The 17,770-nt window shown below is 49.4% G+C and overlaps 3 protein-coding genes across 3 annotated transcripts in view; 1 reads left to right on the top strand and 2 right to left on the bottom strand.

Moving 5' to 3' along the window:
• Nucleotides 1–29: 29 nt before the first annotated feature.
• Nucleotides 30–3,546, bottom strand: LOC128297708 (uncharacterized). The gene is made up of 2 exons (XM_053033394.1): nucleotides 3,533–3,546; nucleotides 30–3,445 (listed from the first exon to the last, which is right to left on the bottom strand). Exons 1-2 carry the CDS (start codon nucleotides 3,544–3,546, stop codon nucleotides 424–426), a joined length of 3,036 nt encoding a protein of 1,011 aa, XP_052889354.1. The 3' UTR covers nucleotides 30–423.
• A 387-nt stretch (nucleotides 3,547–3,933) lies between these two features.
• On the top strand, nucleotides 3,934–6,106 carry LOC128297239 (zinc finger protein 558-like). The gene is made up of 2 exons (XM_053032848.1): nucleotides 3,934–4,130; nucleotides 4,207–6,106. The coding sequence occupies exons 1-2, from the start codon at nucleotides 4,113–4,115 to the stop codon at nucleotides 6,043–6,045; spliced, it is 1,857 nt and encodes a 618-aa protein (XP_052888808.1). The 5' UTR covers nucleotides 3,934–4,112; the 3' UTR covers nucleotides 6,046–6,106.
• A 1,232-nt stretch (nucleotides 6,107–7,338) lies between these two features.
• LOC128297238 (calcium-activated chloride channel regulator 1-like) overlaps nucleotides 7,339–17,770 on the bottom strand; it is a 44,743-nt gene continuing 34,311 nt past the window's right edge. Inside the window, exons 2-3 of the mRNA XM_053032847.1 lie at nucleotides 10,173–12,207; nucleotides 7,339–10,082 (exon numbers count right to left, since the gene is read on the bottom strand). Of these exons, the coding sequence (XP_052888807.1) occupies nucleotides 8,332–10,082; nucleotides 10,173–12,207 (3,786 nt within the window). The 3' untranslated portion in view covers nucleotides 7,339–8,331. The remainder of the gene's footprint in view (nucleotides 10,083–10,172; nucleotides 12,208–17,770) is intronic.

Below are 17,770 nucleotides of genomic sequence, written 5' to 3'. Positions count from 1 at the left end.
GCCGTTTTCAAACAAAAATTATCGCACATTTATTTTCTAACGTAGATTTCACTAATTTTCCATAATTTATTCACAAAGTCACTCGATGTCATGCTAGCTTACTGATAAACTTACTAGGCTTGTTGTGTGCCACGTGATTGACTATTCACGGACTGCTCTTTCCTAGCACGGGCCCAAGAACGTCCTCTGTGTTTTGCGCAAGCTCATTTCCCTACTAGTGACCGTAGCTTTTATTAAAATTCAAATTAAATTGGAATAGTAGCTGCTAAAAGAAATTAACCTACCATTTTTTAAAACTAACATAAATCTATGAAATAATACACCTATTACGCATTTCAAAGGACATTCTACACAATTTACCGTTCAGTTAATCGGTTATGGTTCGATTAAATCCCATCCACGCGATGGGTTCGGGTTCGGCCCTTAGGAGGAATGTACGTGTTCGGTTTTGCCGTACGGTTGGTAGTAGTACTTCCCGAAGCAATGTGATACGGCCACACCGATTTTACACCCCTGCCAGCGGTAACGTACGCAGCGCCACAACCATTCCCCGTTGTTCTTTGCCTTGTAGAAATAATAGCGGTTCTCGTCGATTATGAGCGAAAGATTCCCATTGCTTGGTAACAACTCGTATTCGGACACCTTCCGACGTTCGGGCATCTGTGTGATTAAGCCCCGCTGGGCAATCAACCCGTGTGAGATCAATGTTTTCAGCATGTTAAACCGATCGTTCGTACGCACGGAGGCAAACCGTTCGTGCGTGTGGACAGAGAGATCACTTAACCGGGCACTGCAACTCAGCGTCCAGCGGAACGCACACATCCATTCGGGTGCATCGAGCGTTTCGAGATCTTCGAACTGACGCACGTAAAGGTGGCCATTCAGGAAGCAGGTCATCGCATCGGGGTCGGGCTTAATCTGCAACATTTCGCGTTTCATCTCCTCCTTTATCAACGTTCCGCGAATGTCCTGGAACACACTCAACGGATTGGAGTCTGATGTGGTTGGATTGATAAGTGCTAGCGATCGTTTCACGTCCTCCGCATCCACGGCTTCCCGTACAACTCGCGGTCTTAATCGTGGTGATTCCTCGTAGCTATTGCGCTCAGGCTCTTCCACAATTTCTTGTTTCACCTTTACCAAACCGGCCGCATGGCCGGTGTCATGCTTTACCCGGGAATGATCATGCGGCTGAGCATCCATTGCTGCCGGTTTGCTGAGCGTCAGTGGCACACTCAGGAACGCTTTACATCCGACTTCTGCGTGTATACAACGCCACCGAGATGTTTGCGTAGGTTCCAGCAGCTTGTACACGCGAAAGACGTGTCCTTCGTGCAGCAGCAAACAGTTCCGGCCGGTCATCGAATAGATGAGCTCATAGTTGGGTCCTTCTACGACGACTTGCGCGGTGCGTTCCGGTTCGACCGTCTTCGGCACCGTACGAGCCAGATGATTATGTGCCGCCACGATCTCGGCACAGAGGGCGTTGTTGGTGAGAACGATCTTTCCGGGACAGGCTTGCGGTTCGTCGCGCAGTATACAGTGGTAGCCTTTCCTTTCGGGACCGTCCGATAAGTACTTATGGGCCACGTGCACAACGATATCGATGTTTAGCTGATCGTTGTGCATACGACGGTAATTGAAGCCTCCGGCTAACAAGCGCACCGGACCGGGACTAGCAAAAATATCACGCGTAGTATGTTCTTGCCCGAGCGATCGGGATTTTAGACCATTTAAGCGGCTCTTTTCGTGATCGTGGACCAAATTTTCGGTAATAATGTCACCGGACTTGTGCATCGTGATGGTCGCTTCGCAGTGGGTGTTGATAGCCCGAACGCAATGCCACACGATCGTGCCGTTAGTGAATGCTGTTCGTCCGTAGTATCGGTTATGCTGTCGTAGGATGATCGGTTTACTGTTGCGGTTCCACAAAAGCTCATAGGAGGAAGAGTTCCATAAATTCTTTTCGCTGTTCTGTGCTGTTGTGATGGTGGGGAAATACTTTTCAACCACATTCCCTACCCGATGTTCATGTTTGATGGTGGGTTCGATGCTGGCACTATAGACGAGTTGTTCGTCTGGTAGCATTCGTAACATCGCAGTGCAACCCGAACCCTTCCAGCTGCAGGCCCACTCGGAGGTGCCATTTGGGAGAAGTTTCTGAAAAGTGTACTTTTGCTTACGATGCCCCAATCGAACATAGCCGTTTTCCTCTACATATAGACTATAATTAACACCCCGCTGTATGGTTTGTTTCGATATCTTATTAGTGATCTGCTTAACGTGATTATGATTGCTGTTGATCATTGCTACATACTTTAAATATTTCCTTACTTTGGCGACACAATCAGTTACCATACATTTCCACACATGGTTCGTGGCATCATCTGTTTGGTTTGTTGAAGTAGCTTTATGGGGCTTGTAGTAGTTTCCACTGTACACTAGTACGCCATCAGTTACATGGTAGTTGAGACCAATATTCCCACGCGTTTGCTTTGGTTGCCTTTGAGGCATAAGTTCCGTGCTTGGATTCGAAGTTGTTGGAGGAACATTCTGTTCTTCCGCTCCGTGCGAGTGTGTTCGATCTTCCGTTGCAGATGTATAGAAATCTTCGTACGACAACTCAATGGTCGCTGAACAGTCGGATTGAACGCAACTCCATAAACTTTTTCCAACGCCATAAATAGCCATTCGTAACCGATATCGATATCCTCCGGATAGTAGGCGCATTCGTTGATTACAGTCCAGAACAACCGTACACTGGGGTAGTATTTGTACTACTTCCTCTTGGGAAGGTTCCGTAGTACCTATCTCTTGCACGATCGTATCGGGATGGTTATGGCGTATAGATTTAGTGAACAACGCTACAGGAAAACCCTCCCTAGATGAGATGGTCAGTCTAGCCGGACAGCTGTGGGAACCATTTGCCACACAAACCCACCGATTCCATTCGATGGCTTTCGTTGGTTGGTAAAACCTATGCTTGTGGTACACTAGCACATCTGTCTCGTCGTTCACGCGTACGACGCGGTAATTGTAGCCAACACGCACCAGCTTCGAGGGTCCAATAAAACTGTCCATCGGTTTCGTTCCATCATACTGCTGTGGACTTTCCAGATTAGTGATGGGTTCCATAAATGCTGCCTCCGGTAAGACGGCATTCTCAAATTCACTCTCATCCACACCTTTGTCGCTACAGTCTAGGCGCATTTTCTGAAACAACAAATCACTTTCCACGCACCGCTGCTTGAAGGCGTAGAACTGTTCCACGTCCACGATGCACTTGATGCAGATGACGGAACTCTGATCGTACTCGTAGGATATTCGCACCGTAGCACATTCGTGTATCTTCCGCAGCAGCTCATCATTGACCGGTTCGTTGGCCGGGAACATTGGCAGGAGCTGGAACTGCTTCTTCAAGCACAGCCGGCATGCCAATAGATTGCTATGGAAACATAGGAAACAAAACCGTACCCGTGAGCGTATTTCGACATGATGTAATGCTACCACTTTGAACGCTTGTTTTACCCACCACAATTCGGCCATGATATCTTAATCTTAACCTACTAATAAATGAGCATTAGACAATGAAGAGTATGTATGTTTTTTTCCTGTGGCAAAATCGCGGACCACAGAAGCGTCGTTCGCTGTATTGACAAAATTGTTTGACGAGAGTTTTGACAACAGTTGCGCGATTGACCACACATTCTGACAGCTGGTTTGACGTTACGAAACATCAAACAATAATTGGCAACACTGCCCTTTCTTTCATTTCTGTTTGTACAACACAGAAAGAACGTTTATTTCGAGTGTTACAATTGTTTTAAAGTATATTTCAGTTTTATTTTCATCGAACACACGTGAAGTTGTTACCAAATTGATAAAAAGTAAATGAAAAACGAGTGAAGTGTTGACGGTTAACAGCAATCATCATTGTTTACATTACCTCCAAAAGTGTGCGGATTGCATTGTGCCAACATCATTTAAGTTCTTATTCTAAAACGGCATGGTGTGTATTGAGTGAAATATCCAAGTTTGTAAAGTATTTCGTGCAGTGCAGTGCTTGCGATGTTTGTTTTGTGAGGTTTTGTACAATTTGCTACCGAACGATAATGGATGAATCCTCGGAAGTAAGTATTGTTTACTAGAGATCACATACGCTACACATTGCATCCTTTATACTGATTTCTGTTGTGTTTCTTCAAGGAACTGAATTTAGTCGAATTCAACATCATCGATAACATCATTGGATCGGTTGTGGACGATTTGTTGTTGAAGGATAACACCAATGTTCACCCGTACGATTACAATGCACTGGCAAGCTTGCTTCTACCTCTATGCCGTTTCTGTGCACGAGAAAATGCCCAAATGGTACACATATCGGATGTTCACCTGCAGATAATAAACGATTTGCGAATACCCGAAACACACGGGACAAACGTGTGTACCAACATCTGTGGCAGGTGCAATGGTTTCCTGGAGGAATTTTGCAAGTTCCGCTCGGTGTGTGAAGAAGGACAGAAGCGTATTGCAATTCTGCTGGCGGAACGGCACGGTATGCCAAATTTTGTGGATCTCAAGATGGATTTTACAGTTGCGAGCAGAGACGTGCTGCCACCTGGTGTGCTGGGCGAATCAACTACTTCAAAAATGCTGAATTCTATACAAACTCCCGAACCTGGGTTGATGGAATTGGTAGACGATAATGCAGCTTTAGACCATGTGGAGTGTGAACGTCATGATTACACAGAAAGTTTTTTAATTTTAGCTCCAATTGCTCCTGTTGTACCAGCACAAATCAGTCCTCAGCTAGTAGAGGCAACGCATTTCCTGGAACGGGAGATTGTGTTTGATGCAAACCAACCAGAGGCCAGCCAATACGCGGCGCTCTCTTTGGAAGAGTGCAACTTTATTCCTCAACACGAACAGCAAAGCTTTAAAAACTTGGTAGAAAACATCGAAAACACCAGCGATGCTTTAGAACATCCGTCGGAGAACAAAGCTCAATCGAACGAATCGGCAGTGAGTAACTCGAAGAAACCGGAAGCTCGCAGACGCGTTGTAGATGGACGCCTGCAATGGGTGTGTCTAGACTGCGAAAAGGTGTTTGGAAGTTGTTTTCAGCTAAAGAAACATCGACGAAACTGTGAGTTGGTGGGAAGCAAAACATCAAAGCGGATCGCAACATTAGTCTGTGATATTTGTGGCGAAACAATGTCCACCGAATCGGCCCTTACCATGCACAGGCGTAAACACGAAGTAAAAACAAGTGGTCCCACTGTAAAGTCGGTTTCTGGCACAAAGCTGGAACTTACCGTGTGTCACGTATGTGGACACACTAGCAAATCGAGGCGTGCGTTACGATTGCATCTAATTACCCACAACAGCGATAAGAACGTGGAGTGTCCGGTCTGCAGTAAACGGTTCAAACGCCGACGAGATCTGCGCAACCACCTGGACGTACACTCCGGAAGGAAGTACGAATGTAATGCATGTGGTAAGAAGTTTTTAACGAAAGTTACGCTGCGCAACCATGCTAAAACGCATCGCGATAGCTGCCTAAAGCACGAATGTACCGTTTGCACCCGGCAGTTTGTTCATCCGTATCAGCTACAGAAGCACACGCTAATCCATTCGAGTGAGTATCCTTTTGTGTGCGAAATTTGCAAGGCAGTGTTTCGCACGCAGGGACGTTTCAAGCGCCACGTGCAGAAAGGCCACGCGTTACCAACCAGCAACATGAACATTATCGAACAGACCGAGCTGAACAGCTGGGACGATCTGATCGAGTACCAACCGGAGGTAGTTCCGTGTGAGCTTTTGGATGAAACGGTTTCGGAAGAAATGCCGATTAGGACCGATCCGGTCTGCGATGTATTGCCCGAGATATTTGATAGTTTTGCTGCGGATTCCATAGTCGATCAACCTTCGCCACAATTTGCGGTGGAATGTTTTCCCGAGGACAGCCAACCGGATGACGATGGGTTTTACTACTGTTACGATTCAACATTTCTCGGTACATCTGTCTCGGTACCTAATCGATGACAATGTGTTTGGGATCGTACGTCTACGGTAGTGCTAGTTTTATATTTGGTTTCGTTGAAAAGTGCCTTGACTGAATTGTGTAAAATAAAACGATACAGCATGAAGCCGATATTAGCTCATCAGTGGTGAAGAAAAGTTGAGAACATAACCGTGACATCCTGGACGGTTGGGTCTTCAAGAATTACAGGTAAGCGGTTTTTTTTATCAATTTCTTATGTAGGATTAGGTTATTTTACGATTTAATGAATTATTTATGTTGGGTTTATATTTATATTTTATAAAATAGTTTAAAATTCCAAATCAGTGCATGTAATAGCTGTGAGAAATCTGTCTATTTCTTTCCCAATATGTTCAGTTGCATTAGTGCTTGCATCATTCCTTTCAGCCAAAAAAACAGTCAGCACACATTGCATGTTTAAAATGATACATTTCTTCAGTTTTTATTAGTTTCTTTAAAACGGTTGCTAAAATTTATATACAAAATAAAATTTAACTTAACGCTGCTAAAACAAAATGAAACGAAAAAATCCCAACGAACTGTCGTTTCCACAATCTTACAAACTCAGTAAACGCTCCAAGGAACTTAAGCCTAATGAGATTTGTGTGTGTTTTTCAAAGTGTGTTGCTCTTTACCTACATTCCTTTTGTTGCATTCACTACAACCCTCCTCTTTCGATTGCAGTAGCTTTGCATCTTTGTTCGATATCTCTCTGTGAATTAGTGTGGTTAGCAGCAAGTCTGTGCCAAGTGCACCGTATGTATGTTTTTCGTTTATTGAATTTTGAAACTGAAAGAGTTACATGTATATATATACGTCGATAGATTCTGTTGCTAGAGATTCTTTTTTATAGTTTAACAGTTGTGTTGTTTGCGTTAGTTTTGTTCTGTCGTTAAAGGAGTGTTCTGTTAAGGGCAACCGGGCCAGAAGCCTTGGCTGCCCTAAAAGCTTTACGTTTTCGGTTTTGTTTTTGCTTGCTATCATCGATATCTATCGGAAACAAACAACACGCTCACACACACACACGCACACATACACACAGAGAACAGTTTTGTGTACTTATGGTTAGTTTTTGTTTTCACGCTTGCTTAGAGATAGTTAAAGTTTATCCCTTCACGAGCTCTATCAATCGCTCCTTTACTAGCGGTAGCTTTCCTTAGTCCCGAAGTCTCGATTCATTTACACAGCTTATGACAGTGTCCTATTTTGGACAGTCCTATCCCTTTCATCCTTCTATGTACAATGCCCCGCTAGGGTAAATCTGGCAGCTATTACTACGATCCCCCCCGCCGTCCAATTTATAAAACTGTCTACTATTCCGTGTCTGGGATGCAAACGTTTGAAAGTACAACATCCCATCGAAAGCAAACATTCACATTCATTCCACGCTGTATAAACGCACAATGTACTGGCCATATGAATACTGCTGTCTACATCACTCAAAGTACACCTTCACAATCAGACTTAAGATTTCCTTTCTCATTAATGCCACACTGTAGTTTACACGATCACTCGCTGCTCGAAGTGGAGATGCCTCACCGATCGCTTCCATAAATGTCCTTTCTGGCCCTGGTTGCTTGAAGTCTATGAAGTCGTCGCTCGCATTATTTGCCTCTTTTGGTTGTCCACTACCACCCTTTGTTCGGTTTTGATCTTTGATGTACTTATAGCGCACTATGGCTAGTGAAGTTTCGCTAATGCCACTGTATAGAATTATCTACAATCCATCTCCATGTCAGCTCTGTGCCTGTGAGCTTTCTTGAGATATAGACTCACGCTCCCGCGCCAGGGTCATCATTTGTGACCCCAACAGTGGCGAGATTGGTGGCAAGTCCTGCTCTTCCGTAGTTGAACATCGATCATCGAAGCTTAAAACCCCTATCAAGCTAAAACTTATCCATAAACCAACCAGCCGCCGGCTTCGGCACTGGTCGAATACCTAACTTGTGTACAAACGTAACCGCTGCTACGTAACAACTGAAACGAATTGTGTAAAATCGATAAACGAAATCCTCCTTGATCTGGTTGACTAGTTCGCACTGTACGAATCGCACTCTCCGGAGTCATCTCCGGAGTTCCGGGTTTTGCGGATCGCTGGAACGGGCAGCCGCCACAGCCGCCAGGACGCGGCCACAAACTATTGGTGGGTTTTGTTCAAGGGTGGTCACACACCGCGCAGCAGGACGATTGGGGAAGGGTATTCTTTGGAAAAATAGAGTCTCTCTGTTGCCTGCATCGGTTGCTGTGACGGTGTCGCGTTCCACCTCCAATGCCCCTCTACAGTCACCTTAGACCATGGTGACATTGCGTCGCTTCTTCGTGTCCGTACCGCTTATCGTGGAGCCCCCGTTGGGTATCGGGCCGAGCCCACTGTTTACCGAACTCACCGAGGAACCGTGGCTTTGGCCGTACACGTACGAGGTCGTATTACCGACGGCCGCTCCCGTCGCCGCACCAACGCTCGGGCTGGTGGTGTAGATCGGCAGTGGTGGCACCGGTGGCGAACCGTTCTCATTCAGATGGTTGTTGTTCAGCAGCGACATCTGGTCCGTGCCGGGCTGGCCCAGCATATGGGCGTGCTGGGGATGCAGCTGCTGCACCTGCTGCTGGCCCGGATTGTAGAACGGCTGTTGAACGTTATTGTCGATAAGGTCGTCAATGAGTGTCGGGCTATGGCGGCGCTGGTGCTGCTGTTCGTGCTCCTGCAGCAGTTGCGAAGCCGACCAGGACTCGTACGGGCTGAGGGTACGTCCGCCGACCATGATCGTGCCCGTGTTCGGATTGTACGTGCGCGTTAGCGTAGTGTTGTTGGAGGTTGTCGAAATGATGCTCACGCTGCAGTTGTTGTTGTTGTTGTTGTTGGGTCCGAGCGTTCCATTGGCCGTGGGACCTCCGTGGTTGGGCATGATGAAGGACTGCGTGTCGATGATGTGCTGCTGCTGCTTCAGCTCCTCGATCAGCTGCTGCTCCATCGGGTGTGTTGGGGGACCCATGTTGATGACGGCACTGTAGCGCTTCTTGGCCAGCAGCACGTCGTCGTCGATGTTGTAGATGGTCGGGATGCCGACGGTTTGGTGATCACCCAGCCCCATATCGTACGAGTTCGACTGTGGCAGCGTTGTTTGTCCACCGTGGTGATGATTGGTGCCCTGATGGTTCGGCGACGAAGATGACGATGTCGTCGAGTTGGAGGAAGGTGACGAACCGTTGCCAGCTGCCGTCACGATCACGCTGTGGCTTGTGGTGAGCTTCGTGTCGCTTTTGAACGATTTGATCGGCTTCTTCTGCTCGTCATCGTGCGTGTCGTGCCGTTTCTTGATCACGCAGAACCAGCAGTAGATGAAGATGAGCGCACACAGCAGTATGATCCCGGCAATGATGGGCAGCAGCAGCTCGGGGCCAAGGTCCATGCTCTTGGCAATGCGCGGAATAATGTCCATGCTGTCATCGCCATTCTTCGCGATGCCATCGTACGAGGACCAGATGGAGTCGTAGCTTTCCGTACCGCCCGTGCTGGACGGCGGGTACAGCGTCGTCGGCTTCGGTTTCGTCACAAACGCTCGCACATAGTTCGAGATCGGTCCCGGTTCAGCGTCCTTCGTGAGCGTAGCATACGGGCGGACGGCAAAGTACAGGATCTGGCCGAATAGGTGCGGTTCGTGCGTAATGTTCATCGTAAACTCGCTACCCTCACCGATGGAGAACGTAAACGGTGTGTCGTGGTGCCACAGTACGGCGGCCGTATCAAAGTTGTCCACAATGTCCTTGATCGTGGTTGCATACTTCACCTCGTACCGGGCCACATTCTTGCCGCCCATGTCTGGAGAGGTCCAGCTGAGCCGTACCTTCATGCCTTCTACGTCCGCACTGAGATCGCTGATACGCCCGACCGGAACTTTGGCGGCGTTGATCAGATCCGCCTGGCTAACGAACACCGTCATCGGGGGTAGAATGCGTTCGAACGAGTCGAGCGATTGCTTCTGGGGAATTGGCACCGAACTACCGCAGCAACGTCCCGGTTGCGAGTTAGACGTGGCGGCTGTGGAAAGAATAAGAACAAACGCGAGGATGTTAGACATTGACTACAAGTGGAGCGATCATGAGTGACCCAAAAGTGAAAGACACTTACTGTAACTGGCACCATCCGCAAGCGTGTAGGCCGTGTTGCCGCGATCACTAACCGTGACCTCCAGCTGGTATGTACCCGGCCCACCGAACTCATCCGCATTGAAGTACCGCGAGTAGACTCCATCGCCCTTGGTGATGTCCGGATCACCGGCACCGGTGTCCAGCAGCACGAATCGTTCGTCGCTCTGCACGGTTGTTTCGCGGAAGCGTTCGCAGATGCGCTCCAGCTTGGTGACGGTGACTTCGACCTGTGCCGACACTACCGGCAGATCTCCCTTCTTCACTTCCGCGAACAGCACGATCGGACCACCGGCCTTGCTGCGATGCACCCAGGCCCGGGCCGTTATAACCGGTGCGTACTTGGAGCGCGGAGTTGCGATCACCTGCACGTAGTGTGGCTGCGGATTGCCCTGGAACCGTTCGATCGAGTAGTTCCAGATGCCGGTCTCGTTGATCGTGGACAACAGCGACAATTGCCGCATCGAAGCACGCGCATCGCTCATCGACGAGTACACGATGCCATTAGGATTCGTCAGGCGCACGTTAGACACGAGCGGATTCTCCGAGTTGTGCACGTAGATGAAGAACTCCGCCGGTGGGCCCATGAACGGATCGAGCATAAAGTTCCCGGTCACGGTGCGACTGCTGCGCTGCGAATTGGTTTCGCCCACCGAGTCAATCAGCACGCGGCGGAAGATTTCTACCGGGAATTCGTTACGATTGCCCTCGTAGTACAGTTTGCCGATGTTGTACAGCGCGTTCGACAGCTCGAAGTACGTGGTGACGAGCGATTTCTCCGAATTGTCGCGACACTCGAACACGGAGTAGGCGCTACCGCCGGTTTCGTGCGCCAGCGGGTCGAGCGGTCGCCGTGGCTCCACTATCGGGTAGTTGATGGTGGCGATGCGTATTTTGGAGGCACGGGCCGACCGTGCCAGCGATTCGTGCTCGATGTCCATGCCGGGCGCGATCACCAGTATGATCGAGTTGGCCGGACCGTGGTGGCGCGTCTGTTCGTTCAGCATGTGGATGGCGTCGGAGATGCCGCAACTCAGACAGGTTGGCCGGTTCAGGTCGCTCGGGGTGTACGGGATGAAGGACGCGATGCGGTCCTTGTTCTTCTCGATCTGCAGCGAAGTGATCGGCAGCATGTCGTACGTTGCCGTATCGTTCGCAAGGGCGATTCCGATCTCCGTCTTCGTCGCCGGCAGATCGTACACGATCCACTTGCGTATGGCACGCCGCAGGAAGCTCCAAGTCTCCCGTTCCCGCATCACAAACGTCTGCCCAATCACGACGACGTAGCGCGTCAGTTTGCGCGACTTGTAGCTAAACTTTGGCACGGTGTTGATGATCACCGACGGGTTAAACTCCATCTGATTTTGTGGCGCAAAGTCCGAATGCTTCAGTATCACGTCGTACGTGCTGCGGCGATCGCACATCTGGTTGTGCTTGGTCGGTGCGTACCGGTTGTGGGTGCCTTCGTCGCAGAACATCGTGACGCTCTTGGATTCTGCCGCAAACATGATGCTGGTGCGCGCGTTCGGGTCCAGCACGCGGCTAATGTTGTACGGGACCGGTACCGGGGAGGACGGGCTACCGCACAGACCCTCATCGTTGACCGGTGCGTCCGAGCAGCCGGTCAGCTTCACCTTGTGCTCGTCGTTGATGTAGCAGCGCGGATAGACCGGGTCGCGATCGTACCCGATCTCATCGAACACCCCGTACCGGTACTTGGCCCACTCGCGGATAAACTCCCGCCAGATCGTTTCGCGGCCCAGGATCTCCGGATCGACGTAGATCTGTTCGCCCGACTCGCCACATCCGGCGTACTGCTGCGTCCAGATCGAGGGTTCGGCCTTGGTGTGGGGTCGGATCGTAACGTCCGCCGTTTCGCCGCTCGCTGAGGTGCGCGTTTGGTTGTAGGGTATGCACGACTGGGGCCAATGGTTCGGCAAGATCACGGACACTTCACCGAAGTACACCCGGCTGTCGAGTGCATTGAAGAGATACTGCGACGCGGACGTTAGCATAATCTGCAATGGCACAAAAAAGGCACACGTTAAGGTTAGTTAGAGACGGTTAGTTTGCTGACGGTTTTGCTGACTCGTTTTTAAACATTCAACATGGCGAAAGCGGTACTGTTTGCTCCCTGTCCCATCCGTACAATTGCGGCCAAAGGGGAGACGGAATTCCATTCGGACCATCTTCAAATCCCTTCCAATTTCAAATCCACTTTTTGCCACTAAGCCTCTCGGACGGTGCTCGAGGCCAAACGTGAAGCGATCGTTGTTCCATGTTCGATGACCGACATTCCGACCAGCCCCGCGAGTGGGTCCCATGCATCTTGCGTTCTTCTCGCGAGCTCGCGGTTGAGCAATTGGTAATTGTGCGAACATTTCATAATGACCTTACCCACACCAAAATGGATTCAAATCCATCGCTGTTTCACTTTCGTTCGAGCGGATCATCATCATCATCATCGTGATCATCGTTTTTGGAGGTTTCGGATGACACGAAAAAAAAAACCACCCATGATCGATTGGATGGCAACATCGCGATGGTCCGGGAGCGGACTTCACAACTAATGGTCGCTCCATTAGCCGATGACACATCTTCACCGGCACCGACCTGACCGAACCGACTGGAATGGAAAGTGAGGTCGTCGCACATACACTTTGGGCTTTCTTTCGACTTACGGCTTTCGATCGGACGTGATCATCATCGGCTCGTCTAAACCCGCGCAAATCACGCACGACCTGGGGGATTGAATTCTTTCGGGGCCGACCCACGCCGAAGCGGTGCGTGCATGTGAGCGCGTCTTGCGTAAGGGTATCTGAAAATCTTAATTATTCATGCGCGGTCCGAGAAACACTGAGAAAACAAAACAAAAAAATCCAACAGGCGACAGGTGGCCGTTTTTCTCTTGGAAGTGTGTGTTTGGAGCGCAGTTGCCTTTTACCTTTCGAGACGCGTTTGTGCGTTCTTTGCGGTTTCGCACTTTCTCAACCTGTGTGCCTTCAACTCATCTGCTCCTTCACGGGGGATGCTTCTTCAGGTTGGCTTGGACGGGATCGAGTTCGATCGTCGCTTCGAGTACGAACGGTGCCCATGTTTCTGCATGAATCTTTCGTTACGCCCCTCCAGGTGGCACGCGGTCTTAATGTGCATTAAATTTACTTTTGTTTCTTTCCGTTCGCTCGCTTTGTTTTGTTTCCAATTTTGGAACGATGGTCCGTGATTATACGGGGAATAGTCGCTTGATACGCGCGCTGCCTGATCTCGCCAAAGCGAACGAGTTGTGCATCTGCAAACGAAAACGGATGCAGCTGCAGCGGCAGCGGCCGATTGCAACAAACACGCTTCTCCACCGGTGTATCGGTATTATCTTCCCGTTTTTTTTCTACCTTTTTACCACCCACCCGACGTTGTGTGTTCCCACCCGAAAGGTCTGAGTTTGCCTCCGGAGACAAATTGACAGCCGTGCAGCAGCAGCATCTGCCATCTGCAGGCTGAGCCTGTCCTCCGTCTAATGGGCTTGCGACCTTTCTAAGTCCTGATTTCGGTCCCGCGATCATTACCATCGACAATATCCATCGTACTTCTCCACCCTCCCCAGATACCTTCGCCGATCGTCTTCCACCGAGCGCGATGTGGCCCAGTGTTGGATTGGCTTTTAAATTGAAAAGGGCATTCATCATTCGATGCTGGCACACGGGGCACGGCGAAGAAGCGCTGAATGGCGCAAAACTTGTTTCGGTCCCGGGGCCGGAGCTGGAAAGCCCGCACTCACGAAGTCGCTGTGCGAGGCGAAGATAAATCCAACTAGCGCGCTACACGCCGCATGAGAGATTGCAAGCTGTAAGCGCTGGCAAACGAGACAGTTTCCCAGCGGTACCGGTCGCGATCGGGACTGTCACTGCCGTAAACCGTCGAGAGCGATCCGCTGCTAAACATTTTGCGCAAAAAGAAACCCGAACCCGCGTCGCGCGCGGGTATGGAAGAAAAGGGCAAAATTTATTACATTCAGCCCGATTTGGAATAGGCCCAACCATTGCCGGCTGCTGCCTAACTGTTCTCCTTCGGCAAGTTGGGAGCTTTTAAAGGGAGAGGAGAGGGTGAGGAGAGGAAAATAGACAATCCTTTTAAAGGTTGATCCTCCACTGGGTTCAAGCGGAGAAAGGAACAGAATGACACCGCGGTGGTGGAAAGTGAATCTCCCGAGTGTTGTGCCCTCATCGAAGATGACAACAGAGCCGCCGAAAAGGTGAGACCCTTGAGAATGTAAAGCATTTAGGAGTTTAGATTTGACCGTACGCTGCTTCACGCACCCGAGAAACACGGAAAAAATAACAAAAGGTCACTCCCTTTTTATTTAGAAGAACAAAAAACCCTCCGCCGGGTTCCTCGTTTGACCACCTGTTGATGTTTTTCCTGGATGCGCGGGAGCGCGCGCGCTCACATGGACGTGATCACGGTTTGTTTGCGTGCCGGGGGACGAGGGGATTCTAACGCAAAAGGGTGCACACGTCGGGATGCTGTGCTTGAACTGTCGAGTGTCCACCACCGAAAAAGGGACGGAGCAAACACACAGGGTCGGAGAAAAACAAAAACAAAATTAATAAACGTAAGCAGGCAGCGGCAGCAAAGGTAGCCAAACAAACAAGCAACGAAATGCGTTTGCTAGGGCCACATCCAGTCCCCGACATCAGAAGCAGTCCCCGTGACGGGGACGGGGAGTTGCGTTTATGTGGTTTATGATGTTTTTTTTGTTTTTTCCTCCTTCCTTTTTGTACACTTTGTCCCCCCGTGGAAGGAGAATGGAATTGGATGTGGACTATGGAGCAAAACGAACGGCATCAAAACCAATTCGAATTGTAATGGGTTTGGAGTGGAGTACCATCGGTTGCCGTGGGTTCAGAAACAAATGCCAACGGAGAGTGCTCGCCTTGGGTTGACGAGCAGGTTGTGCCCAGGGACACGGATGCAAATTGAGCAAAAATTCAATCAAGCGCTGCTCACTCGTGAATGTAGCGGCCATCATTACTACTACGACGGGGGTTGCATGATTACAAAATCCACAACCGATGTGACGCGTAGATGCGCACGGAAGAACGGCCACACGGATGGGTGGTGAAGTCGAACGAACCGAGATTCAATCAATGAATGATTAGGCAGACGGTAACTCCAACAAACATGGTTGGAGGTGGGTGGTACGGAATGGTGCGGTGGAATTCCAAACACCACCAGATGGTCATCGAATGGGAGAATCGAAGATGAACGCGAACGGCATAAAAACTTGCACCCTGCTACCTCTCCCCCCCATCGCGCGGGGTGAAGATGGGAGCTTTATGGGGAATGACGGCTACCACGGCCCCAAGCGGAGTCCGGATGGTGAAGTAGCAAAACTATTTAAACATAATTCCACCGTGCGAGAAATAAAATATGAAACAAAAAAGCATAGACATTCAACGACCGATCGACCGATCGATCGACTCGATCGTGTACAGCACCCCCCGACAGCATTGTGCAACGCTTTGAGAGGTAAATGGCAAGCGAGAAGAACGCGCACCATAACGCGATGCTCTTGACGCTACTACGCGCTACTTGCGCCCGGGCACCCCGACCGTGCGGAAACACCGAGAACGTGTTTGTTTTGCGGCTTAAGATGCTGCGCCGATGCAGGGACCGATTTTCTCACGCTTTCGTTGCTGCGAATCGATTCCCAAACCGGAGAAGTTCGAGCCCCGGACGACGGGGAAGTTTTGCGCATTGATGAAAAGCGCTGTGTTACGGGTGACATTTCTTCACCGAGGTCTCGCCGAGTGGTAAAGCCGTGGTAAAGAAAGCGTTATCGGATATCGGGTCTGGGTTTTGGGATGCTTTTAAGATTTTGTTGGTCGATTGTTCAAGCGGTAAGCTGATGCTATGTAAAGAGTGTGAATGAAGTAGAGGAATTCACCCACAACGACGACGGCAACGACGACGGCATCGGTGAAAAAAAAAAACAGTGAAAAGAGGACCATTTCCTTCAGATTTGATTGTTTGATGATTCGCTGTTGTTGTCCCATGTTTTCCGGGCCACGCACCACAAACGTTTGTCCCTTCGGTTTGCTTAATGCACCACCGATTAGGGAGTCGATCGTTTTATGCTTTTCTTCGCTCGGTTGATCGATTTTACGGTAACCTGCCGAACGTGGTTGAACAGGTAGAGCCGAAAGGTCGGACCCCATGCGCCGATAGTGGGAAAGAGGTCCCGTATGGCTCACCGACAGAAAGGAACTGTTGACCTTTTTCCGTTTTTTTTTTTTGGTCTGACGCAATCGCAAGGAATCACAGCTGTTTACAAATATTTATCTTTTTTAAAATTTTGTTTTACTTTTCGGGTTTTCCCATCGCACCCAAACCGTGTGTTGATGGAATGTATATGGATTACAGGTCCGTTGTGAAAGAAGACGGATTTCTATGCGGGTTTGATGTGATTGAAAGAAGGCCGCCCATCGCTCGCTTTATTTGTGCAAAAAGGAAAAGGAATTATAATCTCGTTCTTTTTTTTACGAGGAAATGGGTTTTTGTGGCTTTATTACTAGCAAAAAGTTTTCCTGTTTTGGGTTGTTTTTGTTCGCTAGTCTTTTTTTTCTAGATCCCTTGAAATAAAAGGATAAACTCATCTCTAGTGATGCTCGGGATGCATTAGTCAGCTCTCTGGTATTAAGTTTTCCAAGAACACACACACGCGCGGTCATTGGAATGCAACTGCGTCGACGAAAGTCCGTGCTAAAGCGAAAGCTCAGTCAATTAGCAACACCGTTTCGTGCGAAACCGCCGCTCTCTCGTTGTCGGTCCTGTATTTGCCGCGTTCTGTTTGTTGCTGAAAACAACAATCACCGGACCCTTCGGGGGATTCCTGCCGGATGATACAACATAATGATCCTGCCAATGTTCGCTCGGTGGCAAACTTTCAGTTTCGGTGCGAATCCTTACGCCCCTCGTGGGGGACTCCCAGTCCCGTATGCATCGGACCCGGGGATTGGATTGGAAATTGTAAAAATTCGGCGTAAGCACCAGCGCCCAGTCACCAATCACCGGACACTAATTGGGGAACAAAGTCCCCCAACCAATCGGCAAGATAAACGGATTGCTTTTCGGCAAACTATTTGTTATTGATTTTGGAAACAATTCTAATTAGGTGGAATGCCAAGGACATACTTGTCGGGGACTCGGGCGCACCGTACGATTAATGGTTCGATTCACCGATTCGTCCGATACACATACCTCGGCTGTGGTTTAAGAGGTTTCGGAACGGTGGTTGGGACTTTTGCATCCAACAGGATCCAACATTGTTTGGGAGCACTGCAGTAGAATTGGCAGAGAGCACACTGGACCGAACCAGTGACAGTTCTAGTCAACTGCCGGCCGCCTAGTGTTTGCGTTAGCTTTCTGCCAATTTTTAACATTCCAGACCCACCGGACCCGGCCCCCCGGTTTTTGCGGTTCGTGAGTGTGGAGCCTCAGCCCCAGAGTGGAGAGCGCTCAGCGTTGAGCGTTGAGTGGCTCTTAAAAACTCGTTAAAAACTTCACACGCTAAATTATATGGTT

Source organism: Anopheles moucheti, chromosome 2 (genome assembly GCF_943734755.1).
Source record: "Anopheles moucheti chromosome 2, idAnoMoucSN_F20_07, whole genome shotgun sequence".
In the NCBI taxonomy this organism is placed as follows: Eukaryota; Metazoa; Arthropoda; class Insecta; order Diptera; family Culicidae; genus Anopheles; species Anopheles moucheti.
The sequence above is the reverse complement of the archived record's forward strand: the minus strand, read 5'-3'. Positions and strand labels throughout refer to the sequence as shown.